Here is a 20,582-nt window from a genome sequence, read left to right as displayed (position 1 = left end):
TCTCACTATCTTCTATTAAACAACTCATGCATGCATATTACTCTTCTAATAATGAAGATACTCTCAAACAGCTAGTTCAGGCTAAATTACATTTTAAGAGGAAATCGACCGAGAATGTCTCTGGGATGTTGCTAAAGATCAACTCTAAATTCTACGGTGGACGCAATAGAGCTGGTAAACTTCTAGCAAACTTCTTGAAAGCCAAATCTCAGAAATCCAAAATAGTTAATATCATCAATGAAAAAGGTATTAATCACTTTAAAATGAAGAGATACTGCATTGTTTCACAGATTTGTATAAGAAGTTATATACCCCTGAGTCTTCTCCCTCAGACACAGCCTTGGATTTGTTTTTGGATTCTTTACCCTCCCCCCTTCCACTCCTTCTCTTGATTGTTCCCTTTTAGATCAAGACCTGACCTTATCCGAGATTGAGCTAGCTCTAGCTCAATTACCTTAGGACAAACCCCCCTGGCCCGGATGGCTTTGCAGCCAAATATTATTCTTGCTTCAAAGATTCTTCGCACTAATCTCCTATCTCTTTTTCAGCACTTTATTTCCCATAATGAGGCCTGTGGTACTTTTCTAGAACCTATGATCTGTCTGATCCAGAAGAAGGATAAAGATCTTTCATTCTGTGCTAACTATCGTCCTATTTCTTTAATAAACTTGGATTGTAAAATCTTTGCTAATGTGTTAGCCTGTCGCATTAATCAAGTAATACCAGAATTGATCGGTCCCAAACAGACTGGTTTTGTTAGGGATAGAACTTTGGCAGATAATTCCAGAACCTTTTTAAATATTATTCATCTTGCTTCCAAGAGTTCCTCTCCTTTGGCAGCCATCAACCTGGAAACTGAAAAGGCCTTTGTTCGCATTCACTGGCTTTTTATGAGGCAGGCACTTAAATGGCATGGTTTGGGCACTGTTATTTTATCTTCTATAAGTTTGCTCTCTTCCTCCCCAACTACCCCAGTTTTTGTTAACGGTTTTCAATCTTCATATATGTTTCACTTCAAAGGGGCACTCAAGGCTGCCCTCTTTCCCCATTGCTTTTTTATATTATCCTTAGAACCTTTTCTCCACTCTTTACGACAGTTCATATTTTATTTACAAATCTAATGAAATCAAATTCACAGCTTATGCCGATGACATCCTGTTATATGTCTCCGATCCCCTTGTCTCTCTACCTGTTTTTAATGATATCCTATCTTCTTATGCCATTTTGTCGAGTTATACGTAAAAAAATTCAAAATCTGAAGTTCTCCCATTAAACAAACACTGTTTTAAAAATATGGTTGTAGATACAGGTTTCAAATGAAACTCAAATTACATAACTTGCTTGGGGTCAAATATTCTTCTTTAATCTCCAAAACGGTTCAACTTAACTTGGAGGATGTTTTACAGAAAGTGCTTCATATGTCAAAGAAATGGTCACCCTTATATCTATTGTGGTGGGGAAGATTGGACACTATCAAAATGATGATGCTCCCTGTAATCAATTTCTTTTTTGTCATTGTTACCAGTGAAGCTTCCATTAAAGTTCTTTACAACCCTTAATAGTACTCTAAGTAAATTCATATGGAATCATCGGAAGGCTCGCATCTCTTAGTCTTCTTTATCTGCCCCTAAGGACTGGGGAGGTGTCAACTTTCCTAACTTCCGAAATTACCACTCTTCTTTTCTAATACGTCAAGTTCTACCATATCTTTCTCCTTCGGAAGCGCCTTTCATATCGGTTTGGCGTAAATTGGAGGATTCCCTGAATTATCCCCTTCTTTTTTCTTTGCTAGCTAATTTTCCACATACCCCTCTTTCATTTAGGTCCCCAACTATTTCACAATTTTTATCGATCATTTATCCCGTCTTTACCAAATCTCTTTCATCTTTGCAAACTTTCCTTGATTCTTCTTTATGGCATAATACATCCATTAAACTCTCTAACCATACTGTTTTCTGGAAGGATTGGGTTGATAAAGGGATAGTCCAAGTTAAGCACCTGTTTCAAGGCACACATTTTCTTTCCTCTCAGGAAATCCAATTAAAATTTGGTCTGCCCGCTTCCTCCGTTCTTAAGTACAACCCTTTAAAAACACTCTTAACTCAGCAGTACTCTCTTTTATCTCGATCTTCTTCTATTTCACTTGATTCCCCATTGGAACCGTTATCCACCTCCTTGTCCGTCCGGGCTTCCCACATTTAAAAATACCTTCATTTTTCTCTTCCTAATCGTCCCAAGGGTAACGTCGAGCTTATATGGGAATCGGACTTACAGCGCACCCTTTCTGTTCATACTTGGACCGCTATCTGGTTACGAGTACAACACACTTCCTGTAATGCTAGCACTACTCAAGCTTTATATTACTTTTATCAAAGGTTGTTTTTAACCCCATTATCTATCTCCAGATATAGTCCTGATATATCCCCTAATTGTTGGACCTGCACAAACACTCCTGTACATATTTGCATTCCTTTTTCCTTTGTCCTATTATTACCTCTTTCTGGACACAGGTTTGTAAATCAATATCCTCCATTTGCTCTACCAATTTTCCTTTTGAGATTTACTCCATATTTCTGGGTAGTAATTCTGCAAATTGGTTTGGTGCACACAAGTTGGGAACTTTTTGGGATTTGTTGCTTGCCATTGGTTTACAAGTTATTACCTCTAATTGGAAAGATGCCACTAAGGGGACCTTTTCTGGCTGGTGTAACCTTCTCTGAACTCATCATAGCCTGGATGGAGCTTCTGCCATCACCTCACATCAACTTCTTCAAAAAGAAGCCTTTTGGTTTCTACTCACTAATTACTTATCCTCACCTGTAATACGTAACAAAGTCAGTACTTTTGTTTTTCAGCCTCCATGAGGATTGAGAATTATTCTTTTTTATATTGTTCATATTAAGATATTATATTATCATCAGTTAGCTATTTGAACTTTTATAGTGTCTTATATTGCATTTTCCTACTAAGTATAAGTATAGTTGGTACGGATGTTATTTTTTCTTTCTTTCTTTTCCCTTCTCTCTTTCTTTTCTTTCTTTACTTATAAACTGTAAAATAATAAGTTGCTAAGGTACTTATTTCTGTATTACTGTTCCTAGATTTGTTTGTTTAGAAGAGTAATTATATCAGGTTTTCATTCTATTATGGTCTTAGATATTGTCTACTCTTTTTATAGTTTTCCTTCAATTATAGCTGTACACTGTACCCTTTGTTCTTACTTACTTCAATAAAGCTCTTTTAAACCAAAAAAAAACAAGCGTCTGAAATACATCCTGAGATGATGGAGAGAGCCTCGTGTCTGAATGGTGCTAAGACCAAAACCGTCAGAGCAGGCGACCCATCCAGACAATCGCCTATTGTTCAGCTGGCTGACAGAGCAGCAAGTCACATTGACGCTTATTTAGGCAAGTAAAGGACCTAAGCGTGCTGCTCGAAATGAATTTCTTTTCTGAGCACCAAATATCCAAAGTGGTTAAAAAACACCTGCTACTGAGAAGTATCTTCATGCTTGGACAGGTACCCCTTTGCATTGATCTTATCAAGGCACTGCAATACTCACTATGTTAAAGCTCTCTAGAAAGAGATTAAGAACACAGTGTACAAAAACAAGCAGCCAGGCTCAGCCTCAACCTGAAGAAATTCAATCATAGTTCACCAGCGATGAGAGAACTTCGTTGCATTCCAGTATGCTGGGAATACAATTCTAACTTCTCTGTCTCTTGTACAAAGCACAAGAGGGTTACTATCGAGAAGAAATTACCAGCACTGGTTTCACACACAGTCACAACCTAAGCCCAGCTCCTTGAGATCCTCACGGGTCTGTAGTGCGCTTTATAAGTGTCTTGATTGATTGATTCATTGATAGGTCCGGCAAGGCAAACATGACTATTTGAGTCTGCTAAAATTGCATGACACAAGGCAGGAGGTCAATTCAGGGGTTATGTGACGGAACACCGCATGCATTTACCACACAGTTACTACCCCTTACTGTGACGTTGCCACCCGTTCCTTTACCACGCAAGTTACAAAGTCTTGCCTTAGGGGGGTGCTGGACTTTGAAATAGTATAAATTACTATTCCAACTCCAGTCTACTCAACAGTAGGGAAGGTGTTGGAATTAAAATCAACGCCAGTCCAACAACACGCCCTCTAAAGCAAGTCATTGAAATGACATGCGTTGTAACATCGCAGTCGGGTAGAGATTTTGTTGTAAAGGCATATTGTGGTAATGACTGCATGGTAAAAAATGTTTCCCCAATCCAGGTGCATGGCCCATGACTCAGAACCAGGCTAGGATCAGATCTCAGAAGCTTTCCCACTCTGCATATATTGAAAAAAAATTAAAACATGCCCTTCCCCCCTTCAGAGCTCTGGAGACTACCCCACCCACCTCCTCTGCAAGGGAAGAGCTCCAAGAACCGCAAAGCACCCACAGAGCGAGTCACAAAGTGATGCCAACCCCACCATAATTCCTTTCCATCCTTAATCGAGGAAAGAGATACAAATCTTCAAGAGCTTCCTGTCCATCTAGTAAAAAGTGGCTCTTGTCACAAGCCAGCACTTCAGAAACCTTTAAATAAGTTACTAGATTCCTTGACTTTTCTGCAGCTTAACCATGGATAAGACACGCCATACTTCTGTGTTTGCCTGCAACCACGCAGCCTAAACTGTAATATGTCTATTTTTTGTATGTATTTCACCTTAAGACAGTTGTAAATAATACATCACTGAGATGCTTTGAAGATTCACGCCTCAAGTATTTACAAACCCATGTTCAACCAATCAGATTGTGAAGAATTTTTGAAATCCTATAACAGCTGTCTGCCGGCACTCAGGTCTGTGGGTCTTGTCGAGTAGTTGAACTGTAGAACAGTGGGCAGCAAGAGTATCACACTGAAGGACGGCCGAGCACGGTACATGCGAATGCATCATGGTGGGCAGTGACGCAACAGGAGGACTTCAGGGTCCATCTCTTTCAATACAGGCCCTCAAATGGTATGCTTCCAGAATACTGTGTTCAGACTATCTATCGCCTGACATAAATATTGTGTCCTAAATAACACTGACACAAATATAGCCCCAATGGAGGTAATTAATGAAACCCTTTAAAGAGCGCCAATGTATTTATTTATTTATTTTTGAGATTTATAAAGCGCTCAAATACCCAAGGGTGTCTCGGCGCAATTCAGTACTCTACATCGTTGGTATTTTCTATATTGTCTGAAGTGAATGGGATCTTTGGGCGGTAGTACGCGGTCCATCAGTAGACCTCAGTGGCTGGCAGCCCTCATGTTATGTTATGTTATACTGATTTGCATAGTGCACTCATCACACTAGAGGGTTATCCACGCGCTTGGGTAGGTGTGTGGTCCCAAGGTGCTTATATGAATAGCCAGGTCTTCAGCTTTTTGCAGAACTCAAGAAGTGAGTAGGAGAATCTGATGTGTTAAGGGAGCTCGTTGCACGTCTTGGGTGTGATGTAGGAGAATGAGAGACCTCCAGTTTTATATCACAAAGGTTTGTGCATAACTCCTATATGAATAGTTCTAGCCTATGCCACTCTCACCAAGCACATCCTGCTCCTCCGTTCCTCTTTACTATATATTCCTGCTCTCACCAGTTCCCCCACATACTGCTCCTCCCAGTTCATGCATGTACAGTTCCTCTGGTCAGTTCCTTCCCAAAGTTTCATCAGTTTCTGCATATGCACATGGTTCTCAGCAGTTCATGCACATGCTACTCTTCCCAGTTCCTGCATGTACAGTTTGTTAACACACTTTTCCTTAGTTCCTGCATAGGCCCACAGCTCATCAGTTCCTGCATGTGCCCCTCTTCCCTCCAGTATCAGCATGCACTTGCCCTCTCCCCAGGTTATGCATGCACCTGCCCTCCGTACTTGAATGCTCTTCCTCTCTCCAGATCCTGCATGTGCCTCACGTTTCCTCTATTCCTGCATGTACAGCCTCTCGCCTAAGTTCCAACACATACTTCTCTCTCAAAAGTCCTTGCATGTACCTCCTGTGATGTCTCCATTTCTGCATGTCCCTCTTCTTTCCTCAGTTCCTGCATGTACATCTCTTAATAGTACCTGCATGTACTTCCCTTTTCGCAGTTCTTGCCTGTACCTCTCTTCTCATCAGTCCCTGCATGTACCGCCACTCTCTGTTGGTTCTGTATGCAGCTCCCCCTCTTTGACTGAGTGTACTTTCTCTCTCCCCACCTCCTGCATGTAACTCTCCTCTCTTCTCATCAGTCCCTGTATGCACCTGTTCCAGAGTGTACTTCCCCACTCCTTAGTTCATGCATGTATTAGTTCCTGCAGGTACCTGTGCTCTCATCTGTTCCTGCATGAGCCTTCCCTCCCCATTCCCGCTCTTGTGTGTACTGTGTGTTCATGCATGTACTTTCCACTCCTCAACTCCTGCGTGTACCTCTCCTCAGTCCCTGCCTGTACCTCTCTTCTCATCAGTCCGTGCATGTCCCACCACTGTCCGTTGATTCTGCATGCACTCCTCCATCCTTTTACTGAGTGTACCTCCTCTTTCCTCAGCTTCTGCATGTACCCCCTCCTCTGTTCGCATCAGCTCCTGCGTGTACCTCTGCTCCCCCCTCAGTTCCTGCAGGTACCACTGCTCTCAGCCATTCCATCATGAACCTCCCAGCTCCTGCGTGTACCTCCTCTCTCAGTTCATGCATGTACTTCCTGCTCCTCAACTCCTGCGTGTACCTCTCCTTTGTTCCTGCACGTACCTCTCCTCTCAGCAGTTCCTGCATGTACAACCACTCCCCTCTGGTTCTTTTCCCGAGTGTGCGTCCTCTCTCCTCAGATCTTGCATGTACTTCCCCATCCACAGTTCCTGCAGGTAGCTTTGCTTTCAGTCGTTCCTGCATGTCCCTCTCCTCAGTTTCTGTAGTTACCGATGTTCTCTGCGCTCCTGCATGAGCCTCCCCTCACCTTCCCGTTCCTGCGTGTACCTCCTCTCTGTTCAGTCCCTGCATGTACCTCTCGCTCCTCTGTTCCTGCATGTACCTCTCTCTCCTCAGTTCCTGCATGAACCTCTCTCTCATCCGTTCCTGCAGGTACCTCTCCTCTCACCAGTTCCTGCAGGTACCTCTGCTATCTGCCATTCCTGCGTGAGCCTCCCCTCACCTTCCCACTCCTGCGTGTACCTCCTCTCTGTTCAGTCCCTGCATGTACCTCTCGCTCCTCAGTTCCTGCATGTACCTCTCTCTCCTCAGTTCCTGCATGAACCTCTCTCTCATCCGTTCCTGCAGGTACCTCTCCTCTCACCAGTTCCTGCAGGTACCTCTGCTATCTGCCATTCCTGCGTGAGCCTCCCCTCACCTTCCCACTCCTGCGTGTACCTCTCCTCTCTTATCAGTTCCTGCATGTACTACCACTCTCCTCTGGTTCTGTATGCACCTCCCCTCTTTTCCAGAGTGTACCTCCTCTCTCCTCAGATCTTACATGTACTTCCACCTCCTCAGTTCCTGCAGGTACCTCTGCTATCTGCTATTCCTGCATGAGCCTCCCCCACCTTCCCGCTCCTGCGTGTACCTCTTCTCTCATCGGTTCCTGCAGGTACCTCTCCTCTCATCAGTTCCTGCATGTACCTCTCCTTGCCTCAGTTCCTTGAGGTAGCTCTGCTCTAATCAGTTCCTGCAGGTACTGCCACTTTCATCTCATCCTGTATGCACCCCCCTTCTTTCCTCAGCTCCTGCATGCACTACCCTGTCTCAGTTCCTGCAGGTACCTCCCCACTCCTGCGTGTACCTCTCCTCTCTAATCAGTACCACGTGCGCTCGTCTAAACTCTCCTGTCATCTTCCGGGGTCACTGGTGACGGTGAGGACATAGGCACCTGTCTGTTGGCTTCGATGTAAAGTCCCAGGTTGTTGACCCGGAAGCAGAGACCCTCCTTCATGATGTGCACGTAGCAGCGCAGCTTCCCGCCATGGTAGGCCTCCCGCATATCCCCGCTGTGGTCATTCCAGCAGGACTTGTCCTGCGCATCTGCCAGCAGCGGGTCCTCCTCGATGAAGCTGCAGATGTCTGTGGAGGAAAGCGCAGGGGGTTATGATCAATCACGTCTGGGCATGCGTGTGCAGACTCAGTTGTAAAGCGCGTGCTCTCAAGACACTGCTGTATAGCACGTGCGCTCAGACTGTATAGCACGTGCGCTCAGACTCTGCTGTAAAGCGCGTGCGCTCAGACTCTGCTGTAAAGCGCGTGCGCTCAGACTCTGCTGTAAAGCGCGTGCGCTCAGACTCTGTTGTATAGCGCGTGCCCTCGGCCTCTGTTGTATAGCGCGTGCCCTCGGCCTCTGTTGTATAGCGCGTGCCCTCTGCTACTGCGTAGTGTCATCATATTCTGAAAATATTCTTAATTTCTCATTTATTAAAACAAAATAAATAAATCTTTATTCGGATGTAATCACAACCATATAAAATGCATCATAACAAATCCATTTGTGCCAAAATAGGGGGATGTAAAAGTCCTGATTACGATTGGTTGAAAGCAGAGTGCAAAGGGAGCAAAGTCCAAGTGACAATCAATCAGGTCTTGAGCATCTTGACCCAATAGCAGCCCTCAAGAAACTTGTGACTATAAAAAGGGTTTGGTCTTTAGGCAAAAGCTGCAAGTACATAAGCGCTACATGGGCTTGCAAAAAGGGCCAGAGGAATTGTTTAATAATGATGTTACATGCTTAGAGGTGATGTAGTGGAGGTAGCCGAGTACTGTCTTTGTAAGTTATTTATTAAGTCTGTAACATCAGTGGTAGCAGCCCCACCAGAAAGGAGCAGTCTGCCTGCTGCTCAGCCCATCTTCAACTGTCAACACACACCAGGCACCCACGCATTCCACTCATGTCCAAGATACTACAAATTGTCTCCTGGGGTGACTAAAATATTTACATAGGCGGTCAAAGTGCAGGGTATCCTGTGGAGACCGAAGGTCACAGCCACAGGGCCCTCTTGCTTTTGAGGTGAGAAAACCTGACGGGGACGCCAGGAGATGGTGAAGCTGATTGAATCTAAATCAAGTTACAAACAAGCATTTGCAATGCAATAGGTCTCGCATTATGAAAGTTTGAGCTATTGGTCTTGTAAATGACAATTTTTTTAATTATGTGTTGATTTAGAAAATAGCTAAATTAATAGCTTTGTCATTTTCAATGCCAATAGTTATAACTTTCGCACATGTGACGACTATAGCATTTGTAATGCAACATGTTTTGTATTTACGTGACTTAGATGTATTGATATTACAAATAGCAACGGCTTTTAATTTTTTTAAATAATTAATACTTAAATAAAAGTGATTGTAATTTATATTGGCAATAGCTTAAACTTTTGTAAATAACGTTTGTGAAGATTATGTTCAGTGTATTTTATTGTGATGAAAATCCAAGAACAGAAGTGAAATAACATCTTTTTGTGACATTTGTAATAAAGCTTGAAACATTGAGAGAACATAATTGAACCAGTTGTTGTTGAATGGTTGCACAGATTGATGCTGTGGTGGTGGTGCTGCTGAGTTTTCTCTGAATCTGCACTCTGAATCTGCACTCTGAATCTGCACTCTGAATCTGCACTCTGAATCTGCACTCTGAATCTGCACTCTGAATCTGCACCCACAATCTGCACCCACAATCTGCACCCACAATCTGCACCCACAATCTGCACCCACAATCTGCACTCTGAATCTGCACCCACAATCTGCACCCACAATCTGCACTCTGAATCTGCACCCACAATCTGCACTCTGAATCTGCACCCACAATCTGCACTCTGAATCTGCACTCTGAATCTGCACCCACAATCTGCACCCACAATCTGCACCCACAATCTGTACCCTGAATCTGCACCCTGAATCTGCACCCTGAATCTGCACTCTGAATCTGCACTCTGAATCTGCACTCTGAATCTGCACTCTGAATCTGCACTCTGAATCTGCACTCTGAATCTGCACTCTGAATCTGCACTCTGAATCTGCACTCTGAATCTGCACTCTGAATCTGCACTCTGAATCTGCACTCTGAATCTGCACTCTGAATCTGCACTCTGAATCTGCACTCTGAATCTGCACTCTGAATCTGCACCCTGAATCTGCACCCTGAATCTGCACCCTGAATCTGCACCCTGAATCTGCACCCTGAATCTGCACTCTGAATCTGCACCCACAATCTGCACCCACAATCTGCACCCACAATCTGCACCCACAATCTGCACCCACAATCTGCACCCACAATCTGCACCCACAATCTGCACTCACAATCTGCACTCACAAGCTGCACCCTGAATCTGCACCCACAAGCTGCACCCACAAGCTGCACCCTGAATCTGCACCCTGAATCTGCACCCACAATCTGCACCCACAATCTGCACCCACAATCTGCACCCACAATCTGCACCCACAATCTGCACCCACAATCTGCTCCCACAATCTGCTCCCACAATCTGCACCCACAAACTGCACTCACAATCTGCACCCACAATCTGCACCCACAATCTGCACCCACAATCTGCACCCACAATCTGCACCCACAATCTGCACCCACAATCTGCACCCACAATCTGCACTCTGAATCTGCACTCTGAATCTGCACCCACAATCTGCACCCACAATCTGCACCCACAATCTGCACTCTGAATCTGCACTCTGAATCTGCACTCTGAATCTGCACTCTGAATCTGCACTCTGAATCTGCACCCACAATCTGCACCCACAATCTGCACCCACAATCTGCACCCACAATCTGCACCCACAATCTGCACCCACAATCTGCACCCACAATCTGCACCCACAATCTGCACCCACAATCTGCACCCACAATCTGCACCCACAATCTGCACCCACAATCTGCACCCACAATCTGCACCCACAATCTGCACCCACAATCTGCACCCACAATCAGCACCCACAATCCGCACCCACAATCCGCACCCACAATCTGCACCCACAATCCGCACCCACAATCCGCACCCACAATCCGCACCCACAATCCGCACCCACAATCCGCACCCACAATCCGCACCCACAATCCGCACCCACAATCCGCACCCACAATCCGCACCCACAAGCTGCACCCACAATCTGCACCCACAATCTGCACTCTGAATCTGCACTCTGAATCTGCACCCACAATCTGCACCCACAATCTGCACCCACAATCTGCACCCACAATCTGCACCCACAATCTGCACCCACAATCTGCACTCTGAATCTGCACCCACAATCTGCACCCACAATCTGCACCCACAATCTGCACCCACAATCTGCACCCTGAATCTGCACTCTGAATCTGCACTCTGAATCTGCACTCTGAATCTGCACTCTGAATCTGCACCCACAATCTGCACCCACAATCTGCACCCACACTCTGCACACTGCACTCTGCACACTGCACTCTGCACACTGCACTCTGCACACTGCACTCTGCACACTGCACACTGCACTCTGAATCTGCACTCTGCACTCTACATATGGTATGTTATGCTTACATACGTTCCATATATTATCCATGTATATGCCACATTTAGTTAAGAATATATGTTCTGTTTAGTTACATTACTTTGTTTGTATACCCTTTTATGCTGCTCTAAAGTTATTTCAATGGGTGAAATGCGGAGCCTGGGTAGCAGGAAGGAGAAGAAAACAGTACAACTTAACAATACTAAATATATTGTAAAAAACACAAAACGCTCGATTTCAAAGTGCTGTTGTTTCAGCTGCTGTATTGTAATTGTTGTTGATAGTTTAAGAATCTTCTAATAAACGACTAACGACCAAGTAAAACGGTTAAAAGGAAATGTAAAGAAAAAGAAAAGAAAGGGAAAACAAGGCAGTGCTGGGAGGGGGGCTGCGCACCAACTGAAGTGCTCTGGTTGCACGGCCTGCGGCCGTGTGAAGTGATAAGCCTTTGAAGTATGTCACGGCGCCTGAGGGGAGAGCAGAGTTCTGACGGCAAAGTTAGGGGAGGAGAAGTAAAGGCTGTGTTTGCAAGGGGAGGTGCTGGTGTGGGAGGAGTGCTGCTACGGCCTGGGGGAAGCTGGCTATGCAAGTTTATGGCCCAAAAGCGCGTGCCTGTGGCCACGTGAACTTCATGAAAACGCCAGCAAAAAGCTGGTGGTTTCATGAGGCTTTTGAGCACTTGAATTCTCGATCCCTCAATGCGCTTGCGCGCATTGTAGGTCACGAGACCTAAAAACCTGTTGATGGGAGTTGTAGGGATAGAGAGATAGCTCTCCATACCCTGCACTTATTTCAGCAAGGCACGCCCTCTCACCGCTGGTTTCAAAAGCTTGATGTTTTCAAGATGGGCAGCAACATGTTCAAAAAGCAACTCCTTTACTATGATGTGGTACAATTAAAAGCCTTGGCATCTATCTGCGTCCAGAGTAGGCGCCTTCCCGGATCTGTTGTAGATAATATTCCCAAGGGCGTGCGGGAGCGTTCCAACTGGCGCCCCAGCCCCACAAACTCCAGTGTCAAGGGATTGTGATCACTGAAGGGGCTGTGTCAATTGTTAAAAGTAAAAGGGGGCCACCTCAAATTAGCTGAAATAAAAAGGGGTAATCATCTTGTGTAGGATAAATGCTAGGTTGTGGGTATGTAGGAAGCGATTTATTTCAGCGCCTTCTGGTGAGTGCTCCATATGCTTACCCTTAGCAATTGTACAGGTTTGGTTGCTATGCAATGAATGTAATTCATTTGGGCACAGGTGACAATTAAAATCCCCTACCAGAATTAGATTCTCTTGGGTTAGATCCCCCCCATTATTGAGTCAGTAACACCACTTAAGGCTGGGAGGTTTGTGGACCCTCGATTCTTCCTTTTAGCATTATAAAAGTTAGTTATACTGTTGAAGGACTTAATAAACAGTAGCCACCTCGCATCTAAAAACTCTGCAGACAGGCCTGCCACATTCCAAGAGATGAGACTTATGTCCTTCCCTATACCCTGTGTGGACCTACGTAGAGTGTTGTAGGCCAGGTCCGGGGTTCAATGCCCCCAAAGGCATGGTGCTCTGAACTTGCATGGGGTATGGGGTAACAAGTTACCTGGGGGGGAGCTACCAAGCCTAATGGAGACAACCCACGGTAATGGCTCTGGAATGTGCTACTAATATAAATGCTCCAAAGGTGGGTGAACTTCAGGGGAGGTGCTCTGAGCTTGAAGGGCATATGAGGTGACAAGTTACCTTTTTTTTGGGGGGGGGGGACCTCAGAATCTTCCGAGCCTTATGGACGCAACCCATGATAATGGCCCTGGGATGTGCTACTAAAGTCACCCTCGTAAAGTCAATCCAGATCGTTAAGATCCGCCATAGGAGCATAACGATTTCAGTGCGCCCGATACCCATCTGGGACACGATCTCTGCCACCACGGGCTAGGGGTTGAGCTAAACTTAAAGCGTGCAAAGCGGATCTCTAAAAGAAGCCCAGATGTAGTGGTTTAATGTCAGTATTACGTAGATAGGACTGGGAAAAACCCCCTCAGGATATCATAAGCCAGTTCTGGGTATCTAACGCTACCAATCACGCAATCACCCTCAAAAGATTTCGGAGAGGACCCTATCCAAGAGACCCTTCCATGCCATCAGGATGTTCTTGTGGTCTGTGGAGTTCTATCTTGTGCATTTGCCTAACCAGTGTAGACCTTATTGGTCAATTGGCCAGTGGTTTCCTGATTGGAGGCGGCAAGCCCAGGGAACCCTGTGAAAACTACAGTATAAGGACAGCAGGCAGGGGGAAGGTTAATTACTGGTAACCCGGGAGTAGGAGTGGCAGAGCCATGAGACTGAGCGACGGGTGCAGGAGTGCATGCCGGGAGCGCAGGCTGACAAGGGCTGGATCATTCAAAAAGGGTGACAATCAAGGGGCCAAAAATGAACATTCGGACTTGTGGCGACCAAGGGCATGGGATCACCAGTGCAAGGCTGACTACTACTTGAGAGGTCAGTGGGTGACGTGTCGGAGATGGTGAATAGAGGCTTCGGGCGTGGAGATGGAGAAACATTATTGAGGGAGGACAGAATTCTCTCTGATCTATCGAGCATTTCTCTAGAGTCTGCTGCCAGTTTTTCAAGTCTGTCCCAAAGTGAAGCCAATAAACCAGTAAGAGAGGCTATGATTTTTTGCATTGCAAGAGCCCAAAAGTCCTCCATATCCTTGGGGATGGTTCTTGAGTGTTCCCCCTGAGAGCCCTTCTGTGTGTCTAGCTATTCATCGATGTTTTAGGACTTGCGCTTAGGTTTAGGAGCTGGAGGTAACATCAAGACCGCGCTAGAAGATGAAGCTGGAGTGGCCCTACTAGTAGAGGAGCCAGGAGGAGGATCCTCCGCAACCGGGATGAATCCGGAGCCATCTGAGTCTATCTGGAAAGCATCAAGCACAGGTCCCAAGGCGTTCGATGCATCCAACTGTGGGTCCTCCACAGGCGATGATAAGGAAAGGTCTCCAGGGCCTACTGAGAGCCTCTTCTCAGCCCAGTCAATTTCTTTTGAGATGGCCCCCACCGCTTTGGCCAAGAAGTAGTCAATGGTTGAGTGATTTGGGCCTGCGAATGTCGTGACGGGCATGGCTTTCCTTTTTCCCATAATCCCTACATGTTTGGAGACAACAGGCTTAAAAACAGCAACGGGGCAGACCTTACAGAACCACGCGAGTGAGGATAAACCACAGTGGAACAGTTACCAGCAGGAGAAGATTATTGGTCATGGTAGCAAGATCATTTACGTTGATGTTTCTCAGATCATGAGACCATTGTTTGGTCTCATGAGGTTGACCTTGTCCAATCAACACAATTTCCATGATGCGAAAGGAGATTAGGAGATGATCTGACCAATCGCACGGTGATATGTAATCTAGTTGAATTATGTTATCTTTGGCTATGATTAGATCTAGGATGGAGCCTTTGTTATTTGTAGGTATGTTGAAAGAGTGGGTGAAGTTCAAGTCGATGAGGAAAGTCTTGATGGTGCATATTAAAGGATCATTTTCGTCGTTCCAGTGTAAGTTGAAAATGTAGAAAGGTATTTTGATTAGGGAATCTCACAGAGTACTGTAGTAGGTGAGGGTTTTGATGTTACACCCACCCACCCTCCTCCCCCTCTTTTCAGTAAATGTGCAGTGTTAAGCCCACCTAGGATGCGTTGTATACGGTTTTGTCAAAAGTAAAGTAAATTGTTAAAAATGCAATGTCTGTATTACTGATGGCTGACTTGTGGGAAGCTTACGCTCATTACAGTATGTCTAAACTGGTTACGGTGACTATAGGCCTAATTAGTTCATTGGGAAAAGTTATGTCAGAAACATAGATCTGATTGGTTTCTGATGAAAATGTATGACATTGTGAAAAACATGTATTAAAGCCAATAGCCCTTTAAGGCTGGATTGTTATTACACTTTGCTAAAGCCATCAGCCAGGTATTTTGTTATATGAAAGCTCAGTGTACCATAGTAGACAAGGGTTCTGTTTACCCCTGTGATAACCTGTTTTTATGAAATTTCGTTGTTCTTTTTAGGTCTGGCTTGACAGTGTAGCTGCTACAGAGAGCCTATGTTATCACAAAAAAAGGTTAAGACATAATACTGAGAGAGGGAGTCTGCCTCTGCCTGCATGTTGATCTTGTCTGCCTTAAGCGTCTTATTGGACTCTTGAGAAGTAGTTACAATGCTTGTAACTGGTAGGGGAATTGGTGCTGTTAGCGCTGTGAATGCAGAATCCATTCCAAATCCTGTAGGAAGGGATTTTCATGAGGTAACCGCATGACCGATCCAGTAGGGAGGAGTTTCACAACGTAAACTCGGACAGATACAATAGGTACAGGTTTATGTTGCGTACTCAGTGACAAATGGAACATGAAGAAGTTTTACATTGTGAACTCCGAGACAAATACAATATGTTATGTTATGTTATATGGATATTTATTGCGCGCACAGTTACTCGTGAGTATCCCGGCGCGAAGCATAACCACAGAGAAGTCGAGAGCTGAACAGCAGAACATCATAACTTTAATAGGCTACATTAAAAAGATGAGTCTTAAGAAGCTTCTTAAAGCAGCCAAGGTCTCTGGTGTCCCTGAGAGTAAATGGGAGGGAATTCCAGAGGGCAGCGGCTTTAACCGAAAAGGATTGACCGCCCAATCTGGTTCGCCGGAAGCGGGGGACTACCATCCGGCGTTGGGAGGCCGACGTAAGGTGGCGACTTGCGACATGAAAAGTCACTCTTATAGTGGTGGGCTCCCTGGAATACAAACCATGAATGGGTATGGTTATACTATTATGTACTCTCTGACAAACACTATACGAAGGGGCTTTACAACTGGAATTATCTGACAAATACAACTGGTATGGGTTACACACTATGAGCTCTCTTACAAATGGAACAGGGAGGGGTTTAAGAGACATGTCCCTTTTTAGGTTTGGCCGCAGTAAAAACTTTGTGTCTCCAGAGAGAGACTTAATGTTTATTTCAAAGTATACTGTGGGTCTGCTTACAATGTTTGATGGTTCTCTTTAGTTAGATACCTCATGGCTATGCTTATGTTGATTTTAAAGCCAATTCGTTTGCTTTACTCGCCAGTAAATATGGTTTCAAAGGCAGTAGGCCACTCGTTTTATATTGTGAATTACTTACAAAACCAATTGGCTTAACGTTGTTGATTGGGAAAAGCTTTACGTTTTGCAACAGACTTATTTATTGGCACTGCTAGTGTTTAGGGTTAGAACCTGCAGGTGCACAAATTGTCATATTGTACCTTGCAGATAAAGAGAACAAACTAGAATTACATGGGTAGTTTCCATGTGTGATATTTGTTTACGGTATGCAATCTGCATGCACCCAGGCTATCCCGGAAAGGGTTTCAATGTGTGCTTCCATCAGAAATCTTGCAAATGTTTGTACTTTTGTGTAGATTATGGACTGGTATGTTCATTAAAGTATGTCTCAGTTTTACACAAAAAGCACTAGCTGAGCATTCATTTGTTGTTAGATTTGTACAAATCTGAGTTCTACATTTCTAAACCACTGCACCTCCCTGAGTGAGGGTTGGATTGCTCTGTCTCAGTACCCTGACCGTCCCCAGAGAGTCAAGGGTAAGGAGACCCCAGGACAACTGAGATGAAAGACACCTTTTGCCATAGCCAAGGTCCAGTAACTTACGACTGCCCGAGAACCTCCCGAACCATATTCCTCAAATACAATAGGATGGGGTTTTAATTTATGAACTCCCTGAAAATGTCAATAGGAATGAGTTTGTATTATGAACTTCTTGCCAACCAACAAATGAAGGGGTGTTACTTCCTGGACTCTAACAAATTCAGCAGGATTAGTATTACACTGTGTATTCTCTGACCAGTGCAATAAGAAGACGTTTTATATTGGAACTCCATGATCTATACAACAGGAAGTGGTTATAAAATGTGAACTCTATGACAAACACCTGGTACCTCCATAAGAGCTGTCTCTGCACAGGGTAACTCCAGTCGCAGCTCTTGAGAAGTCCGGGGTACCAACGGACAGAGCGGTGCCTCACATCCTGAGCTGTTGCCAGGTGAGGTGCTTACTCATAACCAACAGGTGTTATTAACATATTGTACACCATCGAAACTGGTCTTTGTAGGTTGTATTTGTTTCAATCACATTACCAAGTGTTCTTATGATCATCACCGTCACAAAAAAAGTCACTGTTTGCAGTAGCACTGAACATCTAGGTCCTGAGGAAGGCCAAGAACCCATCAGGATCACAATGGGCGAAACACGTAGACCTGTTATCTGGACAAATACAGCTAATATTTCCTAACAGCACATGCACTGTTTTTAATTCTGACCCCAAGAGTTAATTAATAAAGTTCCTTTTTCTCTTGGTAGCCAATTTTAGACCCCACATCACTTTTCCTTTACAGTGCAATGCCCCCATCACTCAAAAAACTATAACGCTTTACATCAGGTGGATTTTAGTAGATCCTACAACTGAATAGTATCCACACAAGGTACATCACCCAGGGCTGTCTCTGCACAAGGCGTCTCACACAGGGCTGTCCTTCCACAAGGCACCTCACACAGGGCTGTTTCTGCACAAGGCACCTCATACAGGGCTGTCTCTGCACAAGGCACCTCACACAGGGCTGGCTTTGCACAAGGCACCTCATGCAGGGCTGTCTCTGCACAAGGCACCTCACGCAGGGCAGCCTCTGCCCAAGGCACCTTACGCAGGGCTGTCTCTGCACAAGGCACCTCACACAGGGCCATCTCTGCAAAAGGCACCTCAAACAGGGCCATCTCTGCAAAAGGCACCTCACACAGAGCGGTGTCTGCACAAGACACCTCACAGAGGGCTGTCCCTGTAGAACATACTCACAGAAGGCTATCATTGTAAAAGGTATACCCCAGTCACAACTGTCCCCATCAAATATCCCAGTGGACGATACTTATCCAAGACTGTCACGCTACATACCTCACACAGGGCTGGCTCTGTACAATATATCTTACCCAGGGCTGTCACCGCACTAGGTACCTCCCAAAGAGCTGTCTCTGCACAGGGTAACTCAAACAGGGCTGTCTCTGCCCAATGGACTTCACACCCAGGATTGTCTCTGCACAAGGCACCTCACCCAGGGGTGTTGCCGCACTAGGTACCTCCCAAAGAGGGGGCTCTGCACAAGGCACCTTCCCATGGGCTGTCTCCGCACTAAGCACCTCACACAGGGCTGTTTGTACAAGGCACCTCACACAGGGCTGGCTTTGCACAAGGCACCTCATGCAGGGCTGTCTCTGCACAAGGCACCTCACGCAGGGCAGCCTCTGCCCAAGGCACCTTACGCAGGGCTGTCTCTGCACAAGGCACCTCACACAGGGCCATCTCTGCAAAAGGCACCTCAAACAGGGCCATCTCTGCAAAAGGCACCTCACACAGAGCGGTGTCTGCACAAGACACCTCACAGAGGGCTGTCCCTGTAGAACATACTCACAGAAGGCTATCATTGTAAAAGGTATACCCCAGTCACAACTGTCCCCATCAAATATCCCAGTGGACGATACTTATCCAAGACTGTCACGCTACATACCTCACACAGGGCTGGCTCTGTACAATATATCTTACCTAGGGCTGTCACCGCACTAGGTACCTCCCAAAGAGCTGTCTCTGCACAGGGTAACTCAAACAGGGCTGTCTCTGCCCAATGGACTTCACACCCAGGATTGTCTCTGCACAAGGCACCTCACCCAGGGGTGTTGCCGCACTAGGTACCTCCCAAAGAGGGGGCTCTGCACAAGGCACCTTCCCATGGGCTGTCTCCGCACTAAGCACCTCACACAGGGCTGTTTGTACAAGGCACCTCACACAGGGCTGTCTCCACACATTACACCTCACACAGACACGGAGGAGGAGCTAAGAGACGTGCACTCACCCAGAGGTTTCTGCTCCTTCTTCTTGGCCTCCTGCTCCTTGTTCTCTTGGTTAGCTCGTGATGAAGCAGCCGAGGAGAACTGCTTCCGAACAAGATATGGAACCAGCTCTCTGCGGATGGATGAGAAGGACCTAAGGACAGAGGAGTGGTATGATTGGTAATCATTTTCACTCAACATTGTGCCATGACGATGTGTGAAGTGTAGTGTTGTGCCCTGCAGGAGGCCCCATCTACAAGGACCTCCACTTACCAAGTGTGTACAGCAAACCTCTTCAGTTCCAGGACAAGGATTTATGGAGCCCCAGTAAAAATTATATTTTGCCACATGGGACAGAATCCCGTTTGAGAAAATGTTTTATAATCTTGGGCCCAAACGCGAAAAGTGGAAACAAATTACAGATGTAAGCAGTTTAAATTTATGCCTATGAAAAAATTGAACTATAAATGTTGACTTTTATTTCAGATTTCAAAGTATTTTATTGATTTTTATAGACAAGACATTAGCATTTCTGTTCCAACGTTTGCCAATCGTAGTTTGTACAACAGTGTTAGCAGTCATTTCGAAACATATGCTTAGCTAACCCCACCTGACAAGGTTTAGTGAGAGCAAGAAAAAAGATGAAAGAAAAAAGCAGGAGAAAAAGAAGGGAAAGAAGGGCACAAGAAAGGTTCTGTAATTGTGAGGCTTATAAACGCGTGACCAGTCGCCCCACATCACTGGCTTGCTTATGGCGAGATAGGGAGACACGTCTGTCCAACCGCTCCGTAGGGCCATAGTGATTGCGCACATTTACATTATTTTTACCGCACTTAACGGGGGTAGGTGGGGTGTGTTGCCGGGGCAGATTGGGTTCATGGGGGGTTCGTAAAAGTCTAGGTATGTGTCGAGTGAGTTCCACATCTCTCTGGTTGCTGGTTTCCAGGGTGAGTTCTGTAGTGCAATATTGTCCGCACCTCTGAGGTGCATAATCCAGTTGAACCAGCCCCTGTATGAGGTCTTACTTGTGTCCTTCCAATTGGCTAGGACCATTTTCACCGCTGCGGTCAGCAGCAGGTCAAGTAGGTCCTTCTCGTGCTCAGATCTTAGTTCTGTGGTCATAAATGCGGTGGCGAAGGAGGAGAATTCAGTTGTTAGTGTAAAGCCCAGTACCCTGTTTATAAACC

At 45.5% G+C, this 20,582-nt stretch overlaps 1 protein-coding gene across 4 annotated transcripts in view; it reads right to left on the bottom strand.

The window, feature by feature from the left end:
- EIF2B3 (eukaryotic translation initiation factor 2B subunit gamma) overlaps positions 1-20,582 on the bottom strand; it is a 635,310-nt gene that overhangs the window by 252,551 nt on the left and 362,177 nt on the right. For all 4 annotated transcript variants that reach the window (XM_078671767.1, XM_078671768.1, XM_078671769.1 and 1 more), the window contains 2 exons: positions 19,419-19,549; positions 7,865-8,055 (listed from right to left, as the gene is read on the bottom strand). In XM_078671767.1, the coding sequence (XP_078527893.1) occupies positions 7,865-8,055; positions 19,419-19,549 (322 nt within the window). The remainder of the gene's footprint in view (positions 1-7,864; positions 8,056-19,418; positions 19,550-20,582) is intronic.

Source organism: Lissotriton helveticus, chromosome 1_2, assembly GCF_964261635.1.
Source record: "Lissotriton helveticus chromosome 1_2, aLisHel1.1, whole genome shotgun sequence".
NCBI classification, from domain to species: Eukaryota; Metazoa; Chordata; class Amphibia; order Caudata; family Salamandridae; genus Lissotriton; species Lissotriton helveticus.
Note: the sequence above shows the minus strand (reverse complement) of the source record. Positions and strands in the feature narration are given on the sequence as shown.